The 23,862-nt window shown below is 42.0% G+C and overlaps 3 protein-coding genes across 8 annotated transcripts; 1 reads left to right on the top strand and 2 right to left on the bottom strand.

Annotated features, from left to right (window-relative positions):
• Positions 1 to 130: 130 nt before the first annotated feature.
• RB195_015645 (uncharacterized protein) lies at positions 131 to 15,400 on the bottom strand (the record flags this gene model as incomplete). Of its 5 annotated transcripts, XM_064206454.1 has the most annotated exons (14): positions 4,780 to 4,865; positions 4,935 to 5,016; positions 5,079 to 5,893; positions 5,960 to 6,070; positions 6,270 to 6,320; positions 6,460 to 6,506; positions 6,709 to 6,753; positions 9,896 to 10,052; positions 10,113 to 10,292; positions 11,328 to 11,462; positions 11,681 to 11,782; positions 12,485 to 12,656; positions 12,748 to 12,844; positions 13,190 to 13,227. In XM_064206454.1, the coding sequence occupies 14 exons, from the start codon at positions 13,225 to 13,227 to the stop codon at positions 4,780 to 4,782; spliced, it is 2,118 nt and encodes a 705-aa protein (XP_064062334.1). The 5 variants fall into 5 exon arrangements, with proteins under 5 accessions (XP_064062335.1, XP_013299413.2, XP_064062334.1 ...); XM_064206452.1 differs by lacking the exons at positions 6,709 to 6,753; positions 9,896 to 10,052; positions 10,113 to 10,292; ... (3 more) ...; positions 12,748 to 12,844; positions 13,190 to 13,227 and adding exons at positions 131 to 277; positions 989 to 1,066; positions 1,146 to 1,209; positions 1,279 to 1,470; positions 6,596 to 6,639 and having other exon boundaries at positions 4,732 to 4,865; positions 4,912 to 5,016; XM_064206451.1 differs by lacking the exons at positions 4,780 to 4,865; positions 4,935 to 5,016; positions 5,079 to 5,893; ... (3 more) ...; positions 6,709 to 6,753; positions 13,190 to 13,227 and adding exons at positions 14,141 to 14,240; positions 14,439 to 14,523; positions 14,577 to 14,676; positions 15,375 to 15,400 and having other exon boundaries at positions 9,889 to 10,052.
• Positions 15,401 to 16,917: 1,517 nt separating this feature from the next.
• On the top strand, positions 16,918 to 19,464 carry RB195_015644 (uncharacterized protein; the record flags this gene model as incomplete). Its single annotated transcript, XM_064206450.1, has 1 exon — positions 16,918 to 19,464. One exon carries the CDS (start codon positions 16,918 to 16,920, stop codon positions 19,462 to 19,464), a length of 2,547 nt encoding a protein of 848 aa, XP_064062331.1.
• A 536-nt stretch (positions 19,465 to 20,000) lies between these two features.
• On the bottom strand, positions 20,001 to 21,200 carry RB195_015643 (uncharacterized protein; the record flags this gene model as incomplete). 2 transcript variants are annotated; one of them, XM_064206448.1, is made up of 4 exons in its annotated part: positions 20,001 to 20,004; positions 20,062 to 20,147; positions 20,720 to 20,847; positions 20,908 to 21,085. In XM_064206448.1, 4 exons carry the CDS (start codon positions 21,083 to 21,085, stop codon positions 20,001 to 20,003), a joined length of 396 nt encoding a protein of 131 aa, XP_064062330.1. The 2 variants fall into 2 exon arrangements, with proteins under 2 accessions (XP_064062330.1, XP_064062329.1); XM_064206449.1 differs by lacking the exon at positions 20,001 to 20,004 and adding an exon at positions 21,151 to 21,200 and having other exon boundaries at positions 20,058 to 20,147; positions 20,908 to 21,092.
• Positions 21,201 to 23,862: the final 2,662 nt, after the last annotated feature.

Here is a 23,862-nt window from a genome sequence, read left to right as displayed (position 1 = left end):
AAAAACAAAACTGTCTAACACAATTAAAAAATAACGTAATTTAATATTAAGGAGAAGAAAACATTAGTGTCTACTCTTAAAAAGTGTCCCACATGAGTGTTTTAAATAAATCCCCATAAATGCAGCACAATTATGCATGGGGCAGTCCGAGCTTCGACAGATGCGATTGACATTCCTCGTTGAACATTGTGCCAAGAGTTTCCCAGGCTGTCTTCTGGTCTGCGGACAGAGTCGCACCTTTGCTCTCTAGGAACCCCGTCCAGATACTCCAGAAAGTCTGCAAAATTCGATCAAATTCTTCTGATCCTAGGCAGCACGCCATCTCTCAGTTTAAGTGGATTAGTGGAAACGTTCATATTGCTCGGATAATCCCTTAAAAAAATCTCTTTCTTAGATATTCCACAGCTTTTTGTTTCGGAAGCGGGTCACATTCTGATCAGAAAGTGCTAATTTCGATCTCAACATTTCAACATACCGTTTCGCCATAGCGTGGATTTAGCATTTTTCTGCGGAGAACAATTAGTGGTTATTTGATGCACAATTTCAAATCTGGACTTAACGCCAACGAATCGAATTATCACGTGCATTTGACGATGAGACCGTAAGCGAGCATGGAGCAGAATATTAAAATCCACGTTTCTTGCATACTTGATTTGGAGGCGACGCTCCAACAAAAGAAACCGTTACGACTTCCAACATTTTTGCGCAATCTCCCAAAATCCGATAAGAGCTTTATCCGTTTTTGAATTCCCGGAGAAATTTGGAGATGTGTACATATTCTTTTTTTTGTCGGAGAAGTGAAGAATATCTAAATTCAGACGCAGACAAAATGAAAAGTATATGGACTTCTAGGATGTTCCATGCAAACTTCAGTTCATGAAGGAGATAGAGAGGTTGACCTACGTAGTAATTAATGGCGCCTCACTTGAAGTCATCCAGCTAATTACTTATTTAACTTGAGACATGATAGATTAAGCATTAAAGGAACCTTCCAATAATGTGGGTCGATTCCTTTCGTTGCGTGTCTGTTAATATGATCGCGGCAGAATGCACGGAACACCTCCTCCTGTAATTCAGAAATTCTCTCGTAATTTAGTGATATTCTTCTGAGCTGAGGTAATTTTAGTAGGTAGAAAAACACTAACATTATCGTAGGTGTTAGCCAGAATATGCACAGACAGAAGCAGAGCGGTGCCTTGTTTTTCGAATCTGTGGTGGAAAAAAATATGGGAAAAAAATTGCCAAATTCTGCAAAAAAAAAGTCTCAAATTTCAGTACCTTTCGCTTTTCTGAACATCATCAGCAGTGAAGTTCTCAGCACCTTTGAAGTATTTGCGAGCTTCCGGGTGATGTGTGAAGAAATATTTGTAGAAGTCTACGCCATTCTGAATCTTTTCCGGTGTTTTCCCAACCGGAACTACTCCCATTGATTCAACAGCGTGCTTTTTTACTTCGGTTGAGGATACCATTCTAGAAGTAATAAAATTAATTGCAATTTCGTAAACGCTGACATTCGCCGTTTACGTTCAAGAACGAAAACAGGTTTTCTACCAAGCCCATACTGTAATGCAAGACTTGGAAAGGTAGGGACACTTAGTTTTATTCAAATCAAAATATTGTTGGGGGCGAAGGAGGAGCTCTTGCGTCCTCAGGACCATTCAATTTAATTAAACGAACAATGTGAATGAAGCTACGTCGTCAAAAGTAGGATTTCTACAGCAATTTTCTCACCAACTAATAATTTGATTCGAACGATCCTCACGTTTGTGGCTAATTACCATAGCACCTTGTCGTCTCCTATGCGTTACAGTAACGAAAATGTTGAATTTTTGCCAGAGATAGAAGAATAGAGTGAAATAAAGATAAGAAGTAAAAAAATCCTTGCGGTTGCGCTGTGGCGGTCGTGTGAGACAACGCTGTTGATGCATAATTCTGGAACTAAAACTAAGATTGTGCGGCTATGTTTCCGAAATCGATTCAATCGCTGTTTCCTAATATCATATTGTTATTATTTATTCTTCTATTTTCTTATTATTTATTCTATTATCTATTATTATTATTCCTGTGCTCGACGAGAGAGAAGAACAAATCTGAGAATTTCTCAAACGTTGAAAGCACCGGATGAAGAGAAGAGGAAAGTGAGGAAATCAAGGAATTTCCGATTCGGACTACAGAAACGTTCACAGTATTAGTCTCAAACGTTCAGAGGAAAGACACATTTGGAATGAAGGACGACAGAGTGGCTGCTCGTCCACGTAAAGCGCTATTTATATGCGTCCGAATGTTCGTGCAATCGGGAAGGCCTACATCGGATACCGTGCCCTCGATGGGGGAAAAAACCTAGTCGCTCAGTGCCTACATCAGCTACATGCGTGACTTGTGCAATTGCGGAGTACACTGCAGCGTATTACTTATCACAAACAGTGGCAAAAAAAGCATAGAACAGGCCACAAACGTTTTACAATTGTGCAGCAGACAGCTTCGACTGAAAGAGGGCTTCCTTCGCGAAAAGATTCTCTCACATTACAATACGTCATTTGAAAAAGATTACTGTAACGTTGAGATTAGACTGAGAAGACAAGAGCAACAATGACACATTCCTTTTCTACTAGTGTCAAATTTCTTTCCTTCAGACAGCACTCCAGATTCAGGAACATCATAACTGGTCATGACTCCTCCTTTCTCAGAATCCTGCATCCCCAATTAACTTATTCAAGAAACGACTTCTTTTGGCTCCATAGGACTAGATAAAGGATAAAAAGGATGAAATGTCCGGCGTTATTCAAACAGCTCGGGATGCGCCTCCACGTCCACTTCAACTCAGAATCGTTTGAGGTTTACGAATGTGTAACTAGACCATAAAATTGCGGGGCTAACCAATATGTGAAGTCTGCATTTTTATTCTCCCAGACAAGTCTGGTACCAATTTATCGACTCCAGTGAGACGAAAGGGCCCGTGAACATTAGGGCAGATTCGAACCTCCGATCGATCGTGTAGACAGCGGAACCTCTTACCGACTGCGCTACATCTGCCTCATAGGACTAGATGGACCATTAAAAATATGAGTATTCCAGCAAAAACGGAAATATCGATTTTTTATTGGAAACAGTTCGCGGACACTATTGTGAACTCTTACTATATACTCAAATCCATGAATCAAGGGATGCAGCCAGTGAAGGATTCAGATGAAGGCTGTGCATGTTGTTCGGCCACAATAGTACTCAGTCCGATACGTGCTTTTCGTTTATAGAGTCTCTTTTTTCTGAGCAGAGTACTGTAACGCTTCCACAGTTACTCGTCCTTACAAAGGGATAGAATCATATACGTTTCTGCTTACTGTTCTTGCTTTCTGCATCTAATTCCTTACAAAATACCAATTCTGTGTTTGTCCAGCTCCACCGAAAAATTTTCTAAAAACAATACTGTCACTAATTTAAACACACATCTGTGATTTTTCATATTTTCGAGCAAACAGACCAGAATAAACGCTCATGTAACTAGTAATAATAAATAAAAATGCAACTAGTACTAATAAATAAAAATTAACACGTATGGATCGCAGAAAAGTAAACAAATAAAAGAGTAACTAAAAAGTAAAAAAGCATGTCAAAAAACTACTGTATAAGGACTGCAATTCACAAAAAGCAGCTGTCCTAGGAAATAAGAAACAGTTCCCAACATATTGGTTCTTAATTGGGGAGAACGTCTACGGCATAGGCCGCATTCGGAGAGCACTGAGATCACAAAACAAAACCAAACGAAACATTTGGTGTTATCGAAGAAATCAAAATTTATCCAAAGAATTGTTGAAGCGCAAGAAAAAAGTGAAGTATGAGATGTCATTCTCATCACCATCCCGACTATCCTATCAATGCACTTTTATGTTCTTGTGTTAGAATTTTTGAGGCTCGGGTTATAGACTCGAGGGAGTATTGAAGGAAAGTTTCTCATAAAAACACCACGTAGAAAAATCGACACCTCTTTTCTAAAATTTCTTCCTTTCCAAGGGCAACTGATTCTATTTCGCCATGTTCCCCACCCCATTTAGTTCGTTCACGTTCTCAGAGCATGTAGTCGGTAGGTGATCAATCCTCACTCTACCTAGGTGGCGCTTTTGGTGAGTAGACTCACCCAAAATAATCTTCCTGGAAGTAGTCGAGACTCGTAGACGTAACATTAGATCCGGAAATAGAATGTAACAATTTTTTCTCAGGATGCGGAATTTTATTCGGGTTAGCTCACCTAATCATTGATTTCCCTTTTAAATCCCCTGAGTCGCAGACACTGCGATGTGAGTCTTCTTGTCGGCTACACTACGGAGACCGTCACCGTTGTGTTCGATTCTTCAATTCCCTCTTTCCCTCACTAGTGCATTCGCTCACCTCGGAACAGTAAACATTTAATGCTACGCTTCTCTAGTTTCATCAGAAGAGCGTTAATAAACAGATTGTTATGTTGTAAATGTCACCTACAAAACATATTTTATGCAACTACAGCTCGACCCACTTGTATCTATGCTATCGTAAATGAAAAGTGTTGAGCTGAAAAAAAAACTCCCAAAATAAATTCATCATTTTATGAGCTGAGTTTTTTCCACAATGTAGCTCCTCTCTCTGGAACTACCTCTGTAAATCACCTATTGTGAAAAGTGCATCGTTGTTTTGCAAAGACTAGTTTTAGTTTTAAATTTTTATTTGTTTCTGAATTTACACAATTTACACTAAAAAAACTGTCTGCCATCAATACAGTACACTAGCTGCTCATGCCTTCTTGACCATTCATATCTTGGCAACAGTTTTATGCATAGATCTGGCCTTATTGTAGAAGCGTCGTTGGTAGCTGCCAGATTGAGCATAACCGCCGGCTAAATTTAGTCTTTTACTTTATTCCCTTCTCTATAAACTGCTTACGGAATGTCGTTGAAGAAACCTACAAGGTGGTGAAGGTCCAACTGGTGGTGGGCCGATTGGTGGAGGAGCAACGCCGTATCCGCCTCCGCTGGGTGGTGAAATAGGCTGAAATAGCAAAAAATTGGTGCTAAAAATCAAGCCTATTTATGATCAGGTAAACCACTTACTGGAGGTGGCTGTTTGTAGCCTCCAGATGGAGATGGAGGGTTATATGGTGCAGGAGGGGCGGGAGGATCGTAGTGTGGGGCAGGTGGAGAGGGAGGTTGGTACGGTGTAGGTTGTGGTCCTTGGCGGTACCCTCCTCCAGAAGGTGGTGGCTGTTGATAACCTCCTGATGGTGGTGGCTGTTGATAACCTCCAGAAGGTGGTGGCTGTTGATAACCTCCTGATGGTGGTGGTGGAGGTGGAGGAGGAGCAGGAGGGTCGTAGCGGGGGGCAGGTGGAGAAGGAGGTTGGTATGGTGTAGGTTGTGGTCCTTGACGGTACCCTCCTCCAGAAGGTGGCGGCTGTTGGTAACCTCCTGATGGTGGTGATGGTGGCTGTTGGTAACCTCCTGATGGTGGTGATGGAGGATTGTATGGCTGTGGTGGAGGGGGCGCCGGTGGGTCATAAGGGGCAGGTCCTGGTGGTGGAGGAGATGGAGGATTGTATGGTGTTGGCATTGGTGGGGGTTTCTGGTATCCTCCTCCTGATGGTGGTGGTTGCTGATATCCTCCTGATGGACCACCATATGACGGTGGAGGTGGTGGTTGAATGGGTTGAGAAGCCTGTGGTGGTTGCTGATATCCTCCTGATGGACCACCGTATGATGGTGGTGGTGGTGGAGGTGGTTGCATGGGTGGAGAAGCCTGTGGCGGTTGCTGATATCCTCCTGATGGACCACCGTATGATGGTGGTGGTGGTGGAGGTGGTTGCATGGGTGGAGAAGCTGGAGGTGGAGATATAGGAGCAGCTGGTGGGTAAATCGGAGCAGTGACGTAACCTGTGAAAGAACATTAACATGCAACATAATTTCTATGCAAAGTGGATGCTTCAGAAACGAACTAACCGCCTCCGCCGCCGCCGCCACCTCCACCATAACCGCCGCCGCCACTTCCGCCATAACCGCCACCGCCGCCGCCACCACCGCCGCCATAACCGCCACCGCCGCCGCCACCACCTAAAATATTCTTATGAACCAAGAAACATGCAACATGTGTATTTGTTTCCTTCCAATTCCGAGGCACTTTCTCAAAGTTTAGGGTAAAACTGCTGTATTGACAATATTCCAAAACCCGCTTTCTTCACAGCGCTTGAGCATTAGGATGAAAAGTACGCAGAAACTTTCGACTGCGACAAGATCGAAAAGTAGCACTCACCTCCTCCGGCGTAGGAGTTACCACCTCCTCCATAGTTTGGGCCGCCGCCGCCTAAAAATACTTGTGCACGCAACAGTACCACTAGAGGATTGTCTCTGAGAATAAGCAGTGTTTTCTTTTGAGTAAAAGAATTGCAAAAGTGTTTTGAAGTAGCTGCCTAATTTTAATTAAACTGTTATGAAAAACACACCAGTTCCGTAAGAACCTCCGCCGCCGCCTCCGCCGGTGGCGTATTGGCTAAATGAAGATTATTAGAAGAAAAATTAAAATTACTAGAACAAGTCAGGAATTTTAGGGTCAAATTGTTAAGATAAGAAAATGCTTACCAATATGCCGTAGTGAGAAGACTGACTACCAAGATACTCCGCATTTTTCGGAGGTATGTCAAGTGCCATCGTCCAACGCTTATATACTACTTTAGCAAAGGTCATCCGCTTACCAAGCAAGTTCTCGCTGCCGTTGTCCGACGGTGGATGGTAATAAGCTGTTCAGGTGTTACACCTGCACATACACATTGCTTAACCTTGGCGCGAACTTATGGTAGCAACGTCTTGTTACAATCGCATTGAATCGTCTAAATAATACTGTGTTCAAATAAATTTTTGTAGTTTGTGTGTAGTAACTTGAAAAAGCTACCATGTATACAGAACTGTAATCCATAGAAACATATTTGAAGGAGGTAGGAAAGAGCATTAGCTGCAAATAGGTGGCTGTACTAATTTATTCAGACACATCACTACCGTGCTTCCATGATCAATTTAGTGAACAATCTTGTGAGGTTCTCAGAAAAGCACAAACGGTTCGAGGAAAGGTTGAATTGAAGCCAACTTTAAAGTATTATTTTCCTAAAATCTAAATTAACTGCTGAAATGTCTACGACTTCCACACTCCGGTTTATCGCGCCGAATTCACAAACTACATTGAGCAATGCATATAGATCATGATTTATAAAATCACTTAAGAAACTCATAAGTGTGAGCTGGACTGTCAGTTCCTGAATTATGCTTCTCATCAGGTTCAGATCCATGAAGATTCATCCAGAAGATAAAAAAAAACTACTACAAAAAGTAAGTGTACTTCGCGATCAATTTACAAAAGTATCTTCACGATGTTCTTATGTTTAGGAAGAAATATCCCAAGACAAACACTCGCTGATCTTTTGCAGAAGATCCAAAGCTGCTGAGATTTGCAAATTCAAATAATCGCCTACGCCTGTTTGCTGTAAAATAACATCCCGGCAACTTGACCTTATTTAAAAGCAGCATACGACGAATCTGACGTGGTGAGGGAATCCATAGGGAAAGCCAGAGATGGGATTGTAGATTATGGGATCAGGGGTGGTTACGCCCATCTCTCCTTAATCGTCCTTAAAAACGGCGTGGGAACCGCTTTAGTTTTTACGAGAAACGTTGGAACGCTACTCTATTTATAAATTCTCTCAGGGCATTCGAGGAGAACTCACTGGTCTTCGACCGCTGCACAGCTGGATGCGGCGCGTGCGCAAGGGTGGCGCGTTGCAACTGAAATCGTCTTAAAAAAATAGAGTCTTTCACCCCGTTTTTTACGACAATTAGGGAGAGATCAGCGGAACCAACCCTGATCCCGCAATCTATAACCCCATTTCTAGCTTGTCTAGTGCTTTCCCTCATTATTTCAGGTTCGTGGTATGCTACTTTCAACTCATCGGATACTCATCCATGGGTTACCAACAGCTGTGATTCCAAACATTTACCAATGGCAATCAAGTACACCGTTGAAATTGAGTACAGCACCGGTTTAGCCGTCTGAGCATAAGGACTCAGCTCCGATCCCTTATCTTTTATGGCAACTCATTGCAAGGGGTGTCACTTGTACCATTTCAAATGCACGCAAACGAACTCTGGACTATTTGGATTATTTCCGCTACTCCGTATCCATTTATTGTTTGAAGCAGTTACTTAGGATTTAAAAACGAGGGTATCAATGGTAAACAATGAGATGAAGTTTGTAAAACATAAATGCGAGCTAATTCCGAGACGCGAATTGTATTTTAACGAGAAATCGCCATGTTCGAACACAATTATTATTCTGTCTTGTAGGCGCTTACATTATTTGAAATAAATTTCTGACATCGATACAACTAATCGATAACCAGCGTGATAGAAAGTTTCTGAAATCGTTGAAAGCATTTACGGATAATATGTACGTACAATACGCTGCACGAACATTGAAAAACCGACGGTGAGTGACACCGTCGGCCACCGTCGCTTGCTCATAACTGCTCATAAACTGGAAACTTCAGGAGAATTTATATATCTTTAGATTCCTCTCTTCGAGATCTACACAAGAACCGACATATTGTTGAGAAAGGAGCAAAATGACGCCAAATATGCGCCAAAAAGGAATAATTGGAACCTAACATAGCCTAAGGGTGTATTTGAAAAAGTGTTCAGAGACTTAGATTTTCACATTTGGTCAAAACAGCAAGAAATAGCTGTGGGCGAGTACTTGAAATTGTTGATTTGTTATTTTTTGTCATTTGTGAGTCATTTTTAGTCATTTTAATTGTTGCATAAAATAGCGGTTCGTCCTTACTTTGAACGTTTGTTGCAAGGAAAGAAGTTGGAGCACAACTATTCCTGAATTTTGCGAGATTTGTATTGCATATAGACAGACGAATCCCGCTCGTACACTAGAGTATCGCAAAGTTTGAAAATCCTACTTTTTGCCTTTTTTCCTTTCATTCCATCTCTACTTTGCACCTCCGTTAATCACCAGAACAGAGTTCAAATCGAAAGAACCCAAGCAGAAGGTTTAAAACAGATAATGTACATTAGTTTATAAGGTTTGTTTTCCTCTGAATAGATTTTCTCACTCTATTATAACACCTTCTTTTCATAACATTCCATAGAAAGGAAGAGTATGAAGCTTTCTACTAAATTTTATGCAACTATTTCAATACTATGCTCCTTGTTATACAAAAAATCGAGTTTGCCAGCATTTCGAGTTGAATGATATCGTTTCCAAAGTTATTCGAGATTTTTTTCTATCTGACTCTGCGGCCCGGCTATTTTCGCACCTCAACCAAGGCTGGCCTATTGCACCATTGGTTGATGTGAACTGCATATTTTATCCCAAGAAATCAAATATGTGGACGGAAAAAAATGAACACTTCACTACAATATATAATACCAATTCACATCACTATCAAAATGTTAATATTCATTCTTTCATGTTGGATTTATTAGTGTTAGCTGGATAGCCCGTTTTTTCGTTGTAGTTAGAGTCAATTTTGAAATAACAACAACATATCGTTATACGTTAGCGTGGACAAATCGAACTTTTGTCAAATTCACGTCTTTTCTACCGGCAAATACAGTTTTTCTCCTGATATCTTCGCGAAAAAGCGCTTTGTGGTGGAAACGTCAGTACTTCATCGTATTTTCTTCAAGAATTTAAACAAACAAACAAAGAATAAAAGACGACAGTTTTATGGAAGTGTCTGATCGAGTTTCATCGAGCGAAAGATCAAAAGCCAATCAATACAAAAAAGAGCGGGTTTGCATGAGATAAACGTAAAATGTACATGGAATGTTTTGCGTTTGAGGTTAATGCGGCTGGAAGACATCGTTGCCATCGTTCATGACCATCGTTTTGTTAATCGAACACGAACTCCTCTACTCGGCCGCAGAATCAGTTCAGGAAGCGCTCGATTCACTGGGAATGGATCCATGGTTTCCACATGATAACGACGGAAAATCCACGAAAGCACAGCCTTTTCCTCGAGCAATGCAAACTTTTGACCTTAAAATAATCAATCCTGGATCAACATTGAACTAGGTAGAAAAAGTAAATGTATCTTACCTATACAATTTCGAGGACCTGCTGAAAAAGGTATGTACGAATATGGGTCCCTCCCGGCGACTTTGTCCATATCGAAATGCTCCGGATAAAATTCGTCGGGTTTCTCCCAATATCGAGGGTCCCTCGCGGTTGTTACCGGTACAACAACAACAGTTAGACCTTCGGGAAGTATGGTTTCACCTGGGGCAAAGAAAATAAGAACGTTTCCAAGGACGTGATTTAGGCGCGTTCACTAAGCAAGCTATAGAGACGATTTCACAAATTTTCGTTATTCTTTTTTGCTTCCTCCGCAATGGGAGAGCGCTCTCTGTTCTCTGTTTTCTGGAAGATACTCGTATTTAAATTTACAACCTACTAAAGCTGTTGAGCTCCGGTCACTTTTCAAGGCTCGTTCTCCTGTATCAAAAATTCAAAGATTGCCATGACTCGAACATGTGTGATTGAGAAACCTCTGCGCCATTAAAATACTCACGAAAGATTGATCGAAATTAAAGTCGCAGAATCATCATCCCTTAGATTTCAAGGTGATTTTCAGAGATTTTTATTCCACTCAGTTTCTGGAAGATTCGACTCCGCTGTTGATGAAGTGGAGAATATATCCAGAAGTGGTAAATATGCGTGCCTTTTACATAGTGAAATTTTGCTAACTCGCTTAGGGCTGACCTTCTGAACGCATGTTGTTGTTTTGCTTAGTCCGGTCAACGTTGAGGTTGAGGAAATGTTTTCATTTCATTTAAAAAACGGAAGTTCGTCACTTTGTATTGTTATCACTATTCTATTAAATCAGCAGAACTTTCCAAACTCTAATAATTTGCAATAGTTCAAGTTATTGATCGGATTGTTAGAATTTTGAAGTAATTTCTAAGATAATATTTGTTAGTCTAAAACACCACGCAACGCTAGAAAGCAATTTTTCAAAGGTTGACTTTCACAACTCCAAATCACTTTCTTTCAGTTAAGGGTGTTCTGTTTGGCACCTGTCGCATTACCTAGTGCATGACTTCCAGAATTCAAGGGAAAATTGAATTTAGAAAGATGAATTTCAAAAAAAAAATGGTTCTTGAGTGCTTGACTTTTTTCGAACAGAGAACTACAGTATTCATCAGCTGAATGGCAGTGATTTTGGGGTTGGACGGAGAGAGGAGGAGCTGAGGGTTGAGGAAATTTGAGGTGAGTGATCGCGCAGGAAAGCGCGCTCGCTCTTGAGAAGCTCACCAACAGTAACATCTTCCGCTAATCTCCTCGCGACCAAAGGCACAGAAGGTGTGAGACGTAGAGACTCTTTGATGCATTTCTCGAGGTACACGAGTTGTTTGAGATCTTCCTGCGTAGGAGAACGGTCCGAGCAGCCTGAAAATCACCACAATTAGATAGATGAATTGTTATCGCGATTTACATCAATTCTATGATCATTATATAGTGAATAAGTAAGCACTCAAGTTTCTGAAAGGCATTTCTGGAATATTCCGCCTTTGAAATTATTCTGTAGTAATATGCAATAAAAAACTAAACAATAAAACCAAACAAGCAATAAAAAAAGCTAAACAGTGAACAGTCCTTGGCCGTACCGAATACTTGGTCGAGCTCCTCATGCAGTTTTCTTTGACTTTCTTCCGATTGTCCAAGCCACCATACCGTGAAGCCGATGCCACTGGATGTTGTGTCATGACCTATGGTTATGATATCTACTATGACATATCATATATCATTCAAATCATAGTTTTTTTTGAGAATACCAAATCATTTACAAAATTAAGAAAAGGAGAAAAGACTATGAAATCAATAAAAATATTTTTTTGAATACTGAGCTGTGCTCTGTCACTTCGAAAAAGTGATGAGCGACGGCTGATGACATGGATTTTAAAAAGGCTAAAACATGCTACCTGCACAGGTCACTAGTGCGGAAGGGTGATGATCACGTCAGTGACCAGAAACCACCGACGAAACTCTTTTCACATAAAGAAATAAAATGAAAAATAATACAATAATATAATAAAATAAAATAATATAAATAATATTATAAATATAAGTAATATAATAAAAAATAAAATGGCTGTTTTGGAGCATTTCTTCAACAATCTTCGGAATTAGAAAGTGGTTGTTCACCAAATCATCTATTTGAGGCTCTAAGTATTTCCGTCTTCTCTACTAATCATGACAAATAACTACTCCTCATGTTAATAACTGCTTTTTTTATTACGTTGTCTTGTAGAATCGCACTGTTACAAAATAAATCACAGTTGAACAAGGCTCAGTTGTTCACAGGACGATTTTACTCGAATCACTGGCAAAAATGTATCGAACCGCAATGAAGTAGTTTCCCAAGTGTGCAGTTTTTATTTGTGCTCGGATAAGATATGAAAACCACTCACCTTCAAACATAAAGGTATCCACTTCTTCTCTAATATCCTCGTCACTCAGCTGATTTTCATGTTGCATACGCAGCAGAAGATCAAGAAATGCAAGCTTTTCCTTGCGTATGTCACCTCCGTTGCCTTCGATTAGCCCTTCTTCCTCTAAGGTACGTTTTCTTTCAGCAATCACCTGAAATTTGTCAAGAACCTTTTTGTTTATATCGCTCTATTCTATAAAGTCTCTTACGAGAATACGAAAATGTAAATCATGCATTCCTTACACCTCTCGTGAAATCGTTCGTACGTTTGACAAGACGATCGAATTCAAAACCCACGCCGCTCAAATACCAAATTGGTTTGATCCAAAGCCATGGGAATCTACAATCAGGAAATGCAATTAGGGATTGGTGAGATATGCTCCCGAAAGAAGTATTGGAATAAATTTTAGTTCTCTGTCTAAAGAAATTGCGAATCAAACCATTTGATTTTGCAGTACAGCAGACGTGTTTAAAACCAGAAAGCAAATCACAGGGATGTTCTTTCCTTTTTGCACTTTCAACACGAGTGTTAATGTCCTCTTCGCCACCTGTCACCTTTGCAATAAAGCGTTTATGGCTATTGTGTTGTTCAGAATGATGGGAGGAGGCTAAACAAGGTAGCACGTCAAGTTTCGATTATCGCAGGCTAAACAAAGCCTGCCATAATCGAAACTTGACGTGCTACCTGAGTGCGGTGTCCTTGCTTGCACTAACTGCACCCATACAATGCATAGGAGAAGCAGCTATACCATTATGTATTCGAGTTAAAGGACACATGGACGGCAAAATTAGATGTATCACCTGACTCCACTACGTTAGGTGGTCACAGGGTGCGGAGTCATAACGGAGAAGATTTTGAGGTTGAAGGCATCACTCCACGAATCTGAGGTGGTACGGATTTCAGGTGGAGTATTCGTATACGGGATGGGAGGCTATGGAGAGGGCGGTGATTCCGTCCATTTCTTCCTAATTGCCGTAAAAAACGGCCCGCAAGATACGGGTTCAGTCGTTCTGGCGCACTATTTTCTACAAGGACTTCGACTGAAGCGCGCCAGCCGTGTGCACACGCCGTATCTTCCAGGCCGTTTTTTTACGGCAATTAGGAAGAAATGGACGGAATCACCCTCCTCTTCATAGTCTCCCATCCCGTATACGAATACTCCACCTGAAACCTGCACCACCTCAGATTCGTAGCATGATGCTTTTAAGCTCACTAAGGTCATTGGCGCGCGATCCCAATATCGTGACCTTAGCTAAGCACTCTTCCTTTCTATTCATTTTTGTACCTTTTGCATTTATCCAAAACGCTTCTAAAGTTCTGCGAGCTATAATTTCGGGTTCGTGCGATAGGTTCGTGACAGCTATGCAGAAAGGAACATTTTCATGGCATTGTCTGCGGTGAGCTCTGAGGGAAGTTGCTGCATTCGATTGTTTCATCCCATTTAGAATAAATATAATATGTACGTTTTTTATGGAAATGATTGTTTTTGAAATCAACAAAACAGGAATTAGCAGAATGTGGTAGTATTTTTCACCAAATTTGAATGGATGTTAATGAGTATTGTTAGCTGAATGACTGTTGTCGTTTAGTTGAATAAAGCTACGAGTTAGTTATTATGGCAAGAGGGGACCTCACCTCTGGTAGTCCCATATAATGGCACTAAGCCTTTGCACTCCTTTTACATATTCGTCGTTTCCTCCGGTTTGAGCATTGATAGAAGTACCCATGGCAGTTTCTAAACAACAATAAATTATCAAACTACTTCCAACAGTCGCTACAACACTAAAAAAACTTCTGATGTCATATACTACTGTACTAATAATCAAAGCTAAGAAGAAATTTTTAAAATGGCGAAATTTGTAAAATTTCCCACAAAAATTCCTAACATTTTCACCCAGATTTGTTCTTATTGATCCAAACAACATTCACTCACCGCATATAATATCAAGAGCACATCGTTTTATATATGGAAAAAGATCAAAAACCTCTTTTTCCTCAGAAATAACGTCCACGAGTACCTAAATCATCCGTTTTGTTTCACGCTAAGAGCACAGTAGACCAAATATAATACCTCTCCCTGTCGTGCGAAAATATCATGATATCCTTGAAGGATGCTGAAATGGAATGTGGGCGTCAGCATTTTTCTTCTATGGAACCATTTCTTATTGGTGCTGAAAAGTGGAATCGGATAAGTAAAATCCTAAAACCACAAAAAAAAACCAAACATCGATGGAATCCAGAAGAATTGTTGTTTGACTGCTACATTTTGCCTCTGACGCCAAAGCGATGAGTACACTCGAAGGTGAGGACTTCTCGATAGATTAGATAAGGTGATCAGTTGGAGAGTGTCTTTGCATTTCTTTGTAGCCTCGTTCAGTGGAAAACAGAATAATTTTTTCAGGAAGAAAACTCCGTAATGTAGATTTTTAACCTCACAAACGTAAGTGCGTACGTGTATAAATGCGTAAAATTTCGTCCTCGTAGTTGCATTATAAGAAACACTTTGTTACGATGTTTTCTTGCTTCGATTACACGATCGAGTCGTCTGAATCGACAAACGTGGCTGGGTTTATCTCGAAGAAACTCAGGGTGAGCATATTTCTGCCTTTTACTTTGAACCTCGTGTTATTTTGAATACGACTGTGACTGAGCCACACCTGCCCACCATTATTATATTGGGTGAAGTTAAAAGTTTATAGTTTAGAAGCTTTATTTCAATCATGAAATTAACACAGCTCGGACAAATCGATTTAGATCAGCCGTTTTGTTCGACAATTTTTGTCCATTCTGACGACAATTTCCTAATCCCGTAATTGAAAAAGTGCTCGCTCTTATTGGCAAGAAACTTGACCACCTCATTTTCACAAACCTCTCTTGAGGCAAAATCTGTATCATCAAGAAAGTTTAGCAAATGCTTGAAAAGACGATATCCGCTTGGTGAGAGGTCTGGACTCTACGGCATGTGCGGTAGAGCCATCCATCGAAGCTCTCTGAGCTTCTAGCGCGACGTAAAGATGTGTGCGGCATGGCGTTATCTTCGTGGGACCCAACACCTTTCCTACTGGCCAATTCTCTCCGCTTCTGGTCACTCTCTTGCTTCAATCTGGTCAATTGAGGTCCGCATTGAGTGTTTCGCCCGATGGGTGGGGGGAGCTCATAGCGGATAATTTCCTTCCAATTCCCCCATAAACACACCGAAACCTAACCGGCTGTTAATCCGGGCTTGGCGATCGTTTGGTTCGGCTCACAGTAATTGGACTATAATCTTTTTCGGCTTTTTTCCTATGTGTTATGATTCATGGCTATGTCTTATGATGTGATGTTTAAATCGCCAGATATGGCTTACTAGAGACACCTTGCAAAAACGCTCAGAACGTTTTACTTAAAGGCATCACTCTACGAATCTGAGGTGGTGCGGGTTTCAGGTGGAATCCGTATTCGTACATGGGATAGCAGATCATGGAGAGATCATGGAGAGGGGGGTGGTTCCGTCCATTTCCTCCTAATTGCCGTAATAACGGCCCGGAAGATGCGGCGCGTGTTCTGGGTAGATTATGAAGAGAAGGGTGATTTTCTAGAAGGAGTTTGACTGGAACGCTGGCGCGCTCCAGTCGAAATCTTTCTAGAAAACAGTGCGCCAGAACGCCCGAAGCCGTATCTTCCGAGCCGTTTTTTACGGCAATGAGGAAAAAAATAGACGAAATCACCCTTCTCTTCATAATTTACGATCCCGTATACGAATACTCCACCTGAAATCCGTACCACCTTAGATTCGTGGGATGATGCCTTTAACCTAATATTATAATTTATAGTAAGGATAATATCATTGAAAATTTAGCTCCATGGTATGAAGGAATTCAATAAAGCTCCACAAGCATATTCTGGTATGTGCCGACATTTTCTAGTGTCCCCAAAAATACGTGTTGTTCCACGGATCTCCCTCACTAGAGGGATCACAGCCGGTTAGTCGCGAGGCTACGTGGCGCGTCCCCGGGTGGCGGATAGGGGGCTAATCGCGGACCAAAAGCGACCTTGCGCTTGCCCAGAGACGCAGGTGGATTCAGGGGATGGACTCCCTGTTTCTGCTGAGCCAAAACTGACTCATGACATCCTTGTATCCCGCACGTCGGTCCGGCCAAAAGCCTGCAATCAAGTGACTGGGAGGTGCAAGGGAGGCGGTTTGGAGTCGCCTCCAACAAATAAGCTCCACATGTCCACACCGGGAGAACGAAAGTTCTCCCAGAAACTCATGGGACTAGAGGCTTCCAACCTGCCCATGGGTTTTAAAATTTTAAGCAAAACACAGTAATAGAAAAGAGTCTCCTGATTCCGGAGGAAAGCCTGGTACGGTAGCGCCAGGTAGGACGGGGTTGCAGGAGTCATGTAGGCTACCAAAACGGAAAAGGACTAGGATGGCGATCTGTACTTATAACGCACGCACGCTTGCATCGGAAGCGGCCATCGAAGTTCTGATGATGCAAGCCAAGAAGATCAAGTACGACGTAATCGGACTGACCGAGACGAGACGACGTCACCCTCTCAACGCCGTATATGAAACTGGAGAAGAACTGTTCTTAGGAACATGCGACAGTAGAGGTGTTGGTGGAGTTGGCGTCCTCGTCAACACGAGTATGGCAAAGAACATCGACTCTTTTGAACAACTTACGACCCGAATCGGACGTCTGCGGATGAGAAGATGTGGCCCAATACCAGCTTTGACTATCTTCGTCGTTTACGCTCCAACATCAAGCTACGAAGAAGAAGAAGTCGAAGCTTTCTATATGGACCTGGAGAAGTTCTACCAAGAAGATCATGCCTTCTACAAGGTCATAGTTGGCGATTTCAACGCTAAGGTTGGCCCAAGAAGAACGCCGGAGGAACTTCACATCGGGACCCACGGCCTACAATGGAATGACCAGGGAGAGAGGCTCTCCGAGTTCATCATGACGACTAAGACCATCCATGGGAACTCGCAATTTCAGAAGCCCTCTTCTTTACGCTGGACGTGGGAGTCACCCGGTGGAGGGTACCGTAATGAAATAGACCACATCATCGTCAATAAAAGATTCTGCCTGACGGACGTCGGTGTTGTACCAAAGTTCTATACGGGATCGGACCATCGCCTCCTCCGAGGAAGATTTTCCTTCACAAGGAGAGCAGAGAAAGCCGCCAAGTTCAGAGAGAGAAATCCCAGGACTACCATCAACTGGGATCTCTTCGCTACGCTAGCCGGCTTTTGGGAAGATTCCGCAATGAACAACATCGACGAGGAATATGACCGGCTTGTCGAACATCTTCACGACTGCGCGAAGAAGGCTGAGAGTTTTAAAACCACCAAGAGGCGCCTGTCTCTTAAAACTCTTGAGCTGATACGCCAGCGTGGAGCAGCACGAGCCGCAGGGAACCAAGAACTCACGTCCGAGCTCGCAAGGCTTTGCCGAGAGGCGATAAAGGAAGACCTTAAAGAGAGAAGAGCAGAAGTGCTGGCTGAAGCTGCAGAGGCGGGGAAAAGCATCCGCTATGCCCATCGAGACTTCGCCAGTCGCAAGACGAGGATGACTGCTCTCCGGAACCCAAAGGGAACAGCCATTGCATCGAGAAGGGGGATGGAGAAAATCATCTACGACTTCTACTCTGATCTCTTCGACAGCCATGTCCACTTGCCTCCTCACCATCTGAGGGAAGATGGACAAGTCATTCCAGAGGTTCTCCCGTCCGAAATACGACATGCTATCATGTCGGTAAGAAATCGTACGGCACCCGGTCCCGACAGAATAAGACCAGAACACCTGAAGAGCCTTCCGCCAGTACTCATCAACACTCTGGCGAGGCTCTTCACACGTTATCTGTCGGAATGCAAGGTTCCTAAACAGTGGAAGACCAGCAAGACCGTGTTGTTGTATAAAAAAGGAGATCCACATGACATCGGCAACTATCGCCCAATCTGCCTACTGTCCGTCATCTACAAGCTCTTTACAAGAGTAATCCTTAATAGGATTGAAAAAGTCTTGGATGAAGGACAGCCATGCGAGCAAGCAGGGTTTCGAAAAGGATTCAGCACGATTGACCACATTCACACTGTTTCGAAACTCATCGAGGTATCACGAGAGTACAAGATGCCGCTCTGTCTCACCTTCATCGACTTAAAGAAGGCTTTCGACTCGGTTGAGACGGAAGCGGTCGTGGAAGCCTTGGACAACCAAGGCGTCCCTACTCAATATATAAAGGTACTTCGAGAGCTGTACAGTAACTTCACGACCGGAATTTCGCCATTCTACAAGAACATCATCATTGACGTGAAGAGGGGGGTCCGACAGGGTGATACAATTTCACCCAAAATATTCACAGCCACCCTCGAGAACGCAATGCGAAAGTTGGAATGGGACGACATGGGAGTGAAGGTTGATGGTCGGCAGCTACACCATTTGCGCTTTGCTGATGACATCGTACTGGTAACACCTAGCATCAGCCAAGCGGAACGAATGCTGACCGAATTCGACAAAACATGTGGATGCATCGGTCTTCAGCTGAATCTACAAAAGACGATGTTCATGCGGAACGGATGGGTCTCGGATGCCCCATTCGCACTCAACGGAACGAACATATCCGAGTGCACCAGCTACGTTTATCTGGGTCGGGAACTGAACATGATGAACGACCTGACCCCCGAGCTGGGCAGGAGGAGACGAGCGGCTTGGGGAGCGTACAAGAGCATCGAGGATGTAGTGAAGAAGACCAGAAACACCCGGCTCCGTGTTCACCTCTTCAACACCACCGTACTTCCTGCATTGACCTATGCTTCGGAAACGTGGGCATTTCGCAAGCAGGATGAAAACGCGGTGAGCGTCATTGAACGCGCAATTGAGAGAGTGATGCTAGGAGTATCCCGTTTCACGCAAGTGAAGGACGGGATTCGAAGTTCTCTCCTACGTCAGCGATCGAAGATTGCTTGCCGTTAGACCCGAGATAGAGACCCCGCCGCGTTTGCCAACGAAAGTAAAATAAGGTGGGCCGGACACGTGATGCGCTTTAATGACAACCGTTGGACCAGAGCCGTGAGCGACTGGGTTCCCCGCGATATTAAGCGCACTACAGGAAGACCGCCGACCCGATGGTCAGATTTCTTCACGAAGTCCTTGAAAGAAAAATATGATGCTCTTCGTGTCCCACGCGAAAGGAGGAACCACTGGGCTACTCTGGCACGCGATCGGGACAAATGGAAGAATTACTGGCGCCCGCTCGACCAGTTCGAAGATCAACGGGAGTCAAGGTGATCAAGGTGATCAAATTGAAGTACCGAACCAAATGTTACCGAAGCGAAAGTGCAATTTGAAAATGCTGGTTTCGCGCTGATGTTGACTACTGACTTTAAATATGTACATACATGCATATATATATATATATATATATATATATATATATATCACTAATAACATAAATAAAAGAAGTATTATCAAGATTCGAATGTGACTAATACCGGTAAGTTGCAAAAATTTCACCTAAGCTATGAAAAATATTAAAAATCATCAACGTAGCCTTTAAGATCTGTACCTTACCTCGTCAGTAGACCAGTTCCTATCCATTCGGAAATGATGTCGTATTGGGTTGGTTTCGTTATGTTAACGTTACTTTCCAAAATTGGCTGAAAACTCAGTTTATGATATTTCTTCGTTTCGTACAAAGTCATGGTTTCCATTTTTGTTAAACTTCTACTCTGACAATCTTAAATCGAACATCATTCTATAGTAAAGTACGATATCAGTGAGGATTTTTCATTATAGTAGGGTTTTAGAGATTAATTAGAAATTTTAGAGGCATTTAAAATGCTTTGAAATTTTAGGGAGCATTCGAAATAATGAAAGTAAATAAATTTTAAAAATGTTCCTCTTAAGCGCTCATCAAAGTCAAAAAATCGTTCTGGAGCACTTTTTTTTCGTCGTGAATGATCGAATAGGTAGCTGCTCGAACTGCAACGGAATACAGCCTGGTAGAAAAAAAAATTCCAAACGGGTGATAGCGACGCGGCTGCTGGAACGCACGTTATTTCTCGCTTGGCACACACTTTCTTTCTGTTTTTTTCTGTTTCGTTCGAAACGGAGGTGCAGCGAGATCATGCGGTTGAAGACTTTGAGTGCCTACTGTTTGGTGTCAAAAAAGAATACACGAAAAAGCGCACGATGTCTTCCGTTCTCTTTTTCTTTTTCGCAAACCTACCCTTATTGACTCTTGCATCCCACAGAAAACCAATGGGACCGGACCGACCCACACCTTGGCAAGACCAAAGAAGTGATGATTATTTAGCATGTACTCATTCGTCCACTCCTCAAGCTGATAGGTGAACGCTAAAAACACAGGTAAAAAATTCAAAGTGCTTTAAAATACAAGCAGGTAACTTTATTCACCTTCACTGTCCCATTTAAAATGATGTGCTAGCCCTATAATTGGCAGACATGATGGTCCCGGTACTTTCTCCAGCGTTACAGTACATCTTCTGTTAAGTTTGTATAGTTGCACTATTTGACGTCGAAAAGAGAACAAAATCCAGGCAATCACCGCTGCAAACAGGAGAAGAGCCGCCATGTGAGGTCTGAAATATGTCTTAGATGCCTTAAGGTTAATTACTAGGAAGGTTCCTGCTGATAGACCGGAATTCTTCCTGGCGAAGTCTGCTTTTTAATAGGTCGAGAACCACCATTTCAGGAAAAACGGTTGGGTGTTTCGCGAGCGGCTGGTAGTGGTGAATAGAAGTAGAAAATTTTTGCTCGTGGCTACGTATTTTCGTATGATAAGAGATGAAAACAGTGCTGCTGCTTGTTTACGTTTGCGGACATGCAAAGACGACGAAGAGAGATGGAATGCGAAGTGTTGAAGGATTCTGATATTTCAATCTTTTTCGAGAAATCGTGTACGCAGCACAAGGACGCAAAGGGCTATAACTGGTTGACAACTCGGTTTTTTTTCAGTTGCAAAAAAAAAGAACGAATCAGATTTTTATCTTCAAAAAATACAAATTTAACTGAATGGATTGTGCTTAAGTTTTATTCAAATAATTTCTAATACTTCTACTTTTAGATCAAATTTGACTCCTCATTCTCTTGTTTATATATAGGCAATTATTTGAATAAAAAAGTTTCGACAACTTATATTTACGGCTCCTTATGTCTAATATTTTGCTTGTTTGAAGAAATGCTTTTCCTTCAAGGTGCCTGCTTGCTTTCTGAGCATCTCAGCTAAAAATACGAGAATACAAACAAGAAACTGTCTTTTTATAAGGTTACTTTTATAAAAAGTTAAATGTACGATTTTGTAAAGTGACACAAAGTTCAATTTCTGTGGAATAGATTGGAGTTGATAAACTTGAGAGGAAAATGTAGAACATTTAACATTACTATATGGTCCAATAGAAGAACTTCGAAAATGCTCCGAAAAGGTAGTCCATCGACAACTTATGTGAGAATTACTTCCGTAGTTGAAGACTTCGAGCATTCGAAGGGGAAGAAAGCTTCGATCGCGTTCATAGAAGTATGATCAATTTTCAGATTCAACTGCACAAAATTCGTTCAAATAACATTTTTTTAGCAGTTTAAGCAATTAGCATTTTTTTGTTTTCAGAGACAGGAAGCAATTTTCATGCAGGTAAAAACCAAGTAGTAGCGGTTGTGGCCCAACTGGTATGGAGTTGACTGCGACGACGACGTGATCGACAATGTTTCAAAACCGCCCAGAACCGACAAAGCCTCTCATTCCCCCGAGGTCGATAAATTGGTTCCAGACTTGTTAGGGAGGACAAAATCACTGATTTGGCTGGCTTTCACAAGTAGTTGTGTACGATAACACATCCTTGACCTCCAACGTTTCTGAAGTCGAAGGAGTAGCTTTCCGTCCTCCCCAAAAGGGAACTGAGACATCGGAGAATTTATTCTATTAAAGAACAAATGTGGATGACAATACAGAAAATTATCTCAGTCCAGGATTTAGGACATGGATGCAACTAAGCATCGACCACGCAGCCGTAGAGAACCGAACTTTCCACTTCACTCTTAGAAGATGATAAAACGATGCTTATTCAAAACTTATGGAAAGGAAATTATTTTCTCAATTTCCAAAATGTCACCTTGTTGACACCTTAGTCATACAACAATTAAACAACAAACAGCCTAAACAAATGACTTGGGAAATGGCTGGTAGAAAGAGCAGATGGGTCAAAACTGGTTTTTGGTCTCGTTTGTCGCGCGGTGTTATGCCGCTCGACAGCATTGGAAATAGCTGAAACTGATAGAACTTTCTAGGATCTTATAAGAAAACTGAAAGGTACAAAGTACAATACAAAAACGTTCGTGAAATAAACTAAAAACTGTGAAGAATTGCATCCTCCGTGTGAAATAGAAGTTGATCTGAACTTTGAGAAGAAGAACGTGCTCGAAAAACAATGGAACGCCTCTGAGTTTTTTTCTCATTGGCACTTTTTTACGAACACATTGCTTTTTTTGAAAGAACTTTTTGCTAAGAATGGCGAAGTTTTTCTTTGTTCGGATTTTTCTCAATTCCTTATGAAATGCATGAAATGGCAGGTGAGAAAAAAAAAAGAAAAGGATGAAAAGGAATCACATTGTTGGTACGATAATGACAGACAAAAAAACAGAGCATATTATTTCATTCTTCGAGAACATCATTCCCGTATAGTGGAAGTTCTGAGAACTAAAGACACTGCCGGGTAGAGAGAGGGTGAAGTGTAACACTGGGGTCAAAACTGGTCATAATATCAGGAAATTACTACTTAATAAGGTGGAACCGATGAACCGGCAATATAATTGGAACCAATCAACGTGAGGAGTTTACGTAGTAGGAGTATGAATGCACATGTGTTTTGTCCTTGGTGGTACTGACAAGAAGTGATATGAATAACAATATCCATGCTGTCACTTGTTTCAAACATTAAAGGCATCACCCCACGAATCTGAGGTGGTACGGATTTCAGGTGGAGTATACGGGGTGGGAGACTATGGAGAGGGGGGTGATTCCGTCCATTTCTTCTTAATTCCCGTAAAAAACGGCCGATGCGGCGCGTGCACAAGGCTGGCACGCTCGAATCGAACTCGTTGTAGAAAGTAGCGCGCAGGAACGCCCAAAGCCGTGTCTTCCGGGCCGTTTTTTACGGCAATTAAGAAGAAATGGACAAAATCACCCTTCTTTCAATAATCTACGATCCCGTATACGAATACTCCACCGGAAATCCCTACCACTCCAGATTCGTGGGGTGGTACGGACTTGATGCCTTTAAAGCAGAGTTTTGTATCGCTTTTCTGAGAAGAACCAAAATTAATGCTCGTTCTTTAGTCTGACTGACGTTTAAGCGT

Source organism: Necator americanus, chromosome V (genome assembly GCF_031761385.1).
Source record: "Necator americanus strain Aroian chromosome V, whole genome shotgun sequence".
Classification (NCBI taxonomy): domain Eukaryota; kingdom Metazoa; phylum Nematoda; class Chromadorea; order Rhabditida; family Ancylostomatidae; genus Necator; species Necator americanus.
Note: the sequence above shows the minus strand (reverse complement) of the source record. Positions and strands in the feature narration are given on the sequence as shown.